Source organism: the organism of the source record quoted next, unplaced genomic scaffold (assembly GCF_019419815.1).
Source record: "Pyrus x bretschneideri cultivar Hongxiangsu unplaced genomic scaffold, Pyrus_bretschneideri_v1 Contig102, whole genome shotgun sequence".
Taxonomy (NCBI): domain Eukaryota; kingdom Viridiplantae; phylum Streptophyta; class Magnoliopsida; order Rosales; family Rosaceae; genus Pyrus; species Pyrus x bretschneideri.
Window position 1 is genome coordinate 928,841 of NW_025999394.1, and position 7,898 is coordinate 936,738.

The window sequence follows — 7,898 nt, forward strand, 5'->3', positions numbered from 1 at the left end:
GTAAAGTCTTCGTATGCAGAAGTAAAGTCATTTCTCCAAGTAAAGTCTTCGCATGGACCCAGCTAGCCTCGTATTCCCACCCTTTCGTATGCAGAAGTAAACATTTGTCCTCACGTAACCGGGTTTCTCGTGCCAAGAATAAAAACTAGCTAGCACTCCTCTTTCAGGAAAAAGAAAAAAGAAAAAAGAAAAAAAAAAAAAAAAGAATAAGCACTCTAAAATAGTAAATTTTGGAGGGAATGAAAAACAATTTTTTTTTTTTTTGTCTAATGAATGAAAACAATTAAAATGTTTTCAATTTCACATACGGGTGGCAAATCACAGGGACTCGCGGAAGAACGAAGCAAGAACACATTCGAGTACCCATGAGATAAAGAATAATTCATGTAAATAAGTATCGTTTGTAAATTAATTTGAAAATTTAAGAAAATCTTACTTTAATTGATTAAGAGTTCTTGCAATAGTCATAGTCTAACTGATATTTTTACGATTAATGGTAGGGAGATCACATTTTTGTATCATATGATGTGGCAGATGACTAGCGGTGGTAGAAACCAATAATTTTTATGCACATCGGTGTAGGTTCAATCTTTGTCTATTTCCTCCCCCAAACGTTTAACAATTTAACCTCAGTAAAATTATAGTTTGTTAAAAAAAAATAAAAAATAAAAAATCCAATATGAATAAATTTATTAATTGACATGACATGTATTACAAAAATGTGATCTCCATAGCATTTTCCTATTTGTATTCACTTACAGGTGACAGAACTAATGTTCAACTTATATAGATGATAAAAACTTATTATATTTGTATTATTCAGTACTTAGTGTCTGGCCTAACTCAATGTCTCACCCCCTCCCTTTTTTTTAGGAAAACTAATGAAAAGGTTTTGAAAACTTTAAATTTTAACGATAAGAACTTTAGAATACTACCAAAGTTGATTTTTTAGTGTAAAAATGTGATTTTTTATTAAAATGAACAATACCGAAAGTTTTTTTTGTTAAAGTGCCCTTTTGTTTCCCGTTTACTCTCTCCTTCTATTCTTTAATTTCTCTTTGGTTGGGGATTGCAATACCAAATATAAAAAAGGAAAACTAATGAAAATGACTTCAAATTTCGATTTTTAACGATAAGAACAAAATAAATAAAGGGTAAAGTGAATAGTACATGATTGACTTTTTAGTGTAAAACTGTGGTTTTTCGTTAAAATGAATGGTACCGGGAGCTTTTCGTTAAAGTTCTCAAATAAAATTACCAGTAAAGATTAAATTAATTTTAAAATTGATCTCACTCACTCTTCTCCATGTGCATGCATGCCTGCTCACTCCGGTATCTAAGATATCTATTGACAAAATTCTTCTTCAGGTAAAAATACTTTATAGTTTTCAATCACAAAATAAAATTATGGACAGAATATAAATTCGAACAAATCAATTTTTTGATTCTTTTTCTTTACGTACATGTCATGATAGTATAGCTCTAATTTTAAATTTAAAAATAAATATCTAAATGTCTTTCACGCTCTCTCGATCCCTCTCTCTTTCACATTTCTCTCAAATTCCTCTCTTTCACATATTTTTTTTTTCTTTTCAATTTTTTTAATATTTACACAAACATAATGTCTGAGCATGCATACTCACTCTAGTATATTTACTATATAAAAAAATTGAATATAAACTTAATAAATTGATTTTTTTTTCCCTTAATGAACATGATCAATGACTTTATCTTTTAAATGGCTATTTACGCATCTATTTTTTCTTTTCACACACTCTTGTTAATCTTATCTATTGATCTTCTTCAATTCATATAATCTGATGGAAGAAAATAAAAAAAAATGTGTAAGAGATAAAAATTTGTGTGTAAATAACACTACCCTATCTTTTCTACAGGGCAATATTTTTAACTACTTTGATTAAAATGAAAAAATTCAAACTTGATGTAACAGACAAATATACTATATCAATCGATATAAACCACGCGTGCGTAATAATTTGATTTGAATTTGATTCGAGTTCTTAATAACATTAAAACATAAGAAAAATAATGTAGGAGTGCCCAAATCATATCCTGTGGGATATCAAGAAAAGAGAGAGAGAGGAGAGACAGGAACGTTGAGAGGGTGGAAAAGGAATTAAAGTGCATTAAAAGTGATGCCTGCAATTTTCGTATATGGTTAAAAAAAAAAAGCGTGTCTGGTTTGAAACCAGAACCTTTTCCACATTTTACTTATTATTACTATAAAAGCAATAGAAACCAGAGTTGTCCCTTCCCATAACTCTCAGTTCGCCATCTCCTGAGTCTGCCCTTCCTTTCAGTCCAAAAGCTTGAGTCCGTCTCCGTCACCGTTTAGCAGAAATGGCCGACCAAAAATATGGTTATCCCTACCCTGCTCAAGGGGGTTATTCTGCTCAAGGGGGTTATTCTGCTCAAGGGGGTTATCCCCCTCAAGGGGGTTATTATCCCCCTCAAGGGGGTTATCCCCCTCAAGGAGGTATTTTCTGAACTAATTTCACCTTTTTATGTACCAAAAAAAGTTTATTTCAGTTGGTTTTTTCAGGTTATCAATTTGCGCCTTCTCTTTGATGCCCTTTGTTGGTCTCAAAACTCAACTCTCTCCCCTGGTTTTAACTATATAAAAGTTTTCATTTTTGCTCTTAATTTGTAGTTGATCAACAGTAAGTGTGCTTTTTGTATTTCTTAACATGGATTAGTATGTAATTAATTATAAATTTTAGTTTCCTAATACCAATCTTCTATGCCACTGTATGTGATGGATTCTTGTTTGAGTATAGTTTAAGCTAGTTTTATTAACGCTCCAAAATATTCATCGTGCGTTCATTAATTTACTCCATTCATGATGACGGCTTTGAAGTGCCAGAAATAGCTCACTAGTTTAGTTCTTTTTTAATTTTCTTGTAAATTTTTGTTTTAAGTTATAATTTTAATTTTGTGCAGGTTATTACCAAGGCCCTCCAGTAGTGGCACCTCCACAATATGCTGCTCCTCCACCCAGGAGAGAACCAGGTTTCCTTGAGGGATGGTAATTAAACTTTCTCAACTATCTCTTATCTAACATGAAATTCATTTTTTTTCTTTTTTTCTGGTTAGTTTCCTTTTCTTTCACAATTAAAATCTAATTTCCATATATGTTATATCTAGTTGTTGATGATCTATTTTTGCGTTTGTTGTTTGGGTGTGGTGTCAACAGTCTTGCGGCTTTGTGTTGCTGCTGCCTAATTGACGAGTGTTGCTGCGATCCTTCTATCCTCTGTTTCTTTTAGAATTAATATATATCCATTGGATAATTCCACAACCATATATTGTTGTATAAGTGTAATGCTTCTTGATTTCAAATTTTCTTTAATTCGGTAAAATTTATGTACAAGACTACTAGTTGTTTCTTTTCTGCAATCTATGTGTGGTATCCATAATAGTTATATATCTTCTTCATTCACCAGTTCAGCCAATATTAGATAGACAGATGCTAATACAACATCAATACTAACTCACATCGTGGCACAGAATGAGGTGTTAGGGTTTAGGGCTAAAGTTTTTATACACTTATTGTCGTTCGGTAATGTAATGCTTAATTTTAGCTAGCTCACGATGTGCTCCAATGTTGGTGACTATCGTTGTTTTTGGAAAGGTAATTCTCTCTTTTTTCAGCTATTTTTAGTTATGTCTTGTAGATTGACTGAATCAAATGAAATCAACAATCTTGATTAAACAAGTGTACGTAAAAAGCTGAAAAAAAAAATGTTTATTAATTCTCTTATTTTTCTTGTTGGAGTGAAATATTGAATCTTATGATACATTTGACTTTTATAACATGAAAGGGATGCGCATGTCACATGTATATAATGTTTACCTGATGATGACGCCCCAAGTGATTGACGTTTCACTCGCATGTGTGAACAAATTAAATGGCGAAGGTAGAACATAAAAATTCAAAACCAATTTGTTTACTTCTTCGACTTAGCTAGCATTTGCAATGATGTCGGTGAGGACACGTACGTCCCCACATTTTGAACTTTGGATCACAAGCTGACAAGGCGATGGACCTTCACCAGTTGTCCTCCAAGACCTTCAAAACCGCGTGGGGCTGGATTGATGAATTTTAAAGACGACGATGGATTTCTTTAATTTTTATTAAGATAAATGATAAGGAAAAGAAGATAGCCAATGATGGCACCCTCAAACGGTGGAGTCGTGGCATGATTGCAACGAAAATTCTAAATGCTCTTAAAACAATAATTGAACGGTAATAAATGTTTGGACGTATGACGTACACTAGAACAATGATTAAGCAGTAAAAAATTATAATGAATAGAGCAATAATATTAGCTTTTCTTCCTGAACGATCACATGATTAAAACTCTCACATTTTCTGTAAATCTACTTCATAAGCTAGAAAACATCAGCATGGAATGACAATTCAAGACATGATAATTTTCTTTGCCTCACAATTTAAAGATTCATAATTGGATGGATACTCATGTCAGTATGGCTAATTGAAGTCCCATGACAGCACAACCAACCTAGTCTAGAGAAACATTTGAACATAAAAATTAGGAAAGTGATGCTTTTTTAAGGAAGTCCTGGGGATTGATGCCAAGCGACTAAGGAATTAGAAGTGCACTATATGAACACTACAAAGTCGCGTAGAAATGATTTATAAATGAGTAGTTCCTTCTAAGTAGGTATTTACAAATCACTCTTATATGCCTTAATATATGATGCAATTCTAATCCCTCCTATCTAACATTTTGTGATTTATTACTTACTAACCTAACTTCAATTCCTTGGGACTTGGAAATTTCTCCTGTGAACATATCTCAAAATAAAATTCTGAAGTACTTAGGGTTAGTCCACTTCAATCAATCCTATCTAACATTTAGATCACCTATTCTTGTTTAGGATTGAGTCAATCAATATTTTGTACTTTTAAGGAGGGGTCAATCAAGAGAAATCTAGCAACTGTTACTGACCGTAACTAGTTGGAGAGAAATAATTCTCTCACCTTTAGTTGAAGACAACAACAGTTTGACTAATCGATATTAGAAAATAAATATTCATTAGATATGAAATTATTTATTGACTAGAACAAATTTCCTATTTTGTTTAAGGGTTTACCTATGTTTCTCTTAAAAAAATAAAAAATAAAAAATTGTAAGTGACCTTTATAGTAATGTACCCAAAAATATATATGGATACATTCTATTACACACACACACACGCACACACACACACACACACACGCAAAACCACATGGGTACATACTAGGAACAAAAAATCAAGAGGAAAAAAAGGAAACATGTCAAACTAAAAAAGAATTGTTGCAGTCCTATTAAATTAGGAATGTGATTGTGTAAATCTTAGTGTATCTAGGAATATCTCTTATATTCGTATTAGGAGTTGATTACTTATTAAGAGTTGTAATCCTAAAAGGGTAAGGAATTAACCTTCCCTACTATTATAAATAAAGGCACAATGGGGTGGAATAGAACACACCTCACAATTACCCATCTCTCTCTTCTCTCTACTATTGCCTCACCCTCTTTTATGACCTCCATAATTGTCTTATTGTTGTTGGAGTGAAATATTGAATCTTATGATACATTTGACTTTTATAACATGAAAGGGATGCGCATGTCACATGTATATAATGTTTACCTGATGATGACGCCCCAAGTGATTGACGTTTCACTCGCATGTGTGAACAAATTAAATGGCGAAGGTAGAACATAAAAATTCAAAACCAATTTGTTTACTTCTTCGACTTTAGCTAGCATTTGCAATGATGTCGGTGAGGACACGTACGTCCCCACATTTTGAACTTTGGATCACAAGCTGACAAGGCGATGGACCTTCACCAGTTGTCCTCCAAGACCTTCAAAACCGCGTGGGGCTGGATTGATGAATTTTAAAGACGACGATGGATTTCTTTAATTTTTATTAAGATAAATGATAAGGAAAAGAAGATAGCCAATGATGGCACCCTCAAACGGTGGAGTCGTGGCATGATTGCAACGAAAATTCTAAATGCTCTTAAAACAATAATTGAACGGTAATAAATGTTTGGACGTATGACGTACACTAGAACAATGATTAAGCAGTAAAAAATTATAATGAATAGAGCAATAATATTAGCTTTTCTTCCTGAACGATCACATGATTAAAACTCTCACATTTTCTGTAAATCTACTTCATAAGCTAGAAAACATCAGCATGGAATGACAATTCAAGACATGATAATTTTCTTTGCCTCACAATTTAAAGATTCATAATTGGATGGATACTCATGTCAATATGGCTAATTGAAGTCCCATGACAGCACAACCAACCTAGTCTAGAGAAACATTTGAACATAAAAATAAGGAAAGTGATGTTTTTTTTAGGAAGTCCTGGGGATTGATGCCAAGCGACTCGAAATTAGAAGTGCACTATATGAACATTACAAAGTCGTGTAAAAGTGATTTATAAATGAGTAGCTCCTTCCAAGTAGGTATTTACAAATCACTCTCATATGCCTTTATATATGACGTAATTCTAATCCCTCCTATCTAACATTTTGTGATTTATTACTTACTAACCTAACTTCAATTCCTTGGGACTTGGAGATTTCTCCTATGAACATATCTCAAAATAAAATCTGAAGTACTTAGGGTTAGTCCGCTTCAATCAATCCTATCTAACATTTAGATCACCTATTGTTGTTTAGGATTGAGTCAATCAATATTTTGTACTTTTAAGGAGGGGTCAATCAAGAGAAATCTAGCAACTGTTATTGACCTTAATTAGTTGGAGAGAAATAATGCTCTCACCTTTAGTTGAAGAGAACAACAGTTTTTACTAAATGTTAGAAAATAAATATTCATTAGATATGAAATTATTTATTGACTAGAACAAATTTCCTATTTTGTTTAAGGGTTTACCTAGGTTTCTCTTAAAAAAATAAAAAATAAAAAATTCTAAGTGACCTTTAAAGTAATGTACCCAAAAATATATAAGGATACATTATATTACACACACACACACACACAAAACCGCATGGGTACATAATAGGAACAAAAAAAACAAGGGAAAAAAAAAAAGAAACATGTCAAACTAAAAAAGAATTGTTGCAGTCCTATTAAATTAGGAATGTGATTGTATAAATCCTAGTGTACATAATATCTCTTATATTCCTATTAGGAGTTGATTACCTATTAAGAGTTGTAATCCTAAAAGGGTAAGGAATTAACCTTCCCTACTATTATAAATAAAGGCATAATGAGATGGAATAGAACACACCTCACAATTACGCATCTCTTTCTTCCCTCTACTATTGCCGCACCCTCTATGACCTCCATAATTGTTCAATAAATTATGCCTAGAACACGTTATCAGCACACTCTTGACGATGTGCTAACAAGAGAATTTATTCTTCAATTGGGGGAGTATTACGTTTTAATCATTCTTTTTATAGTTAATTTATTATTTTATTGAATTGATATATATATATATATGCGCTATTAATTCAATTTAATTTTTCTATGTTAAACGTGATACAATGCATTGGAGATGCAATTCCGGCTTTCCGAGAAGGATCTTCTACAAATTCAAAGGCTTTTATTGTTTTTTGCAAATCAGGTACGCTTAAAATAAAGTAAGATATTTGAAACGACCTTGAAGCATGAAAACATTCCGCATGATGCATGAACCCCCTATGTTTATATTTTCCTTCCGATATATATATTGTATATGTTCATATATTTGTTTCATGCATTAAGCAATTTTATTTGCTTCGTAGAATTTGTGAGTCAATGTATATAAAATAAATTAGAAGCAAATTTTGAGTTTCCTAAACCCTAGGTTTGAAAATTTTTTTGGGTAATCTTTGGCATCACTAT

At 32.3% G+C, this 7,898-nt stretch overlaps 1 protein-coding gene across 4 annotated transcripts; it reads left to right on the forward strand.

Moving 5' to 3' along the window:
* Positions 1-2,089: 2,089 nt before the first annotated feature.
* LOC125470893 (cysteine-rich and transmembrane domain-containing protein WIH2) lies at positions 2,090-3,460 on the forward strand. 4 transcript variants are annotated; one of them, XM_048570657.1, is made up of 5 exons: positions 2,092-2,174; positions 2,243-2,404; positions 2,441-2,497; positions 2,962-3,046; positions 3,215-3,460. In XM_048570657.1, exons 2-5 carry the CDS (start codon positions 2,362-2,364, stop codon positions 3,285-3,287), a joined length of 258 nt encoding a protein of 85 aa, XP_048426614.1. In that variant the 5' UTR covers positions 2,092-2,174; positions 2,243-2,361; the 3' UTR covers positions 3,288-3,460. The 4 variants fall into 4 exon arrangements, with proteins under 4 accessions (XP_048426618.1, XP_048426614.1, XP_048426607.1 ...); XM_048570661.1 differs by having other exon boundaries at positions 2,090-2,174; positions 2,243-2,458; XM_048570650.1 differs by having other exon boundaries at positions 2,099-2,174; positions 2,243-2,497.
* The last annotated feature ends 4,438 nt before the right edge of the window (positions 3,461-7,898 follow it).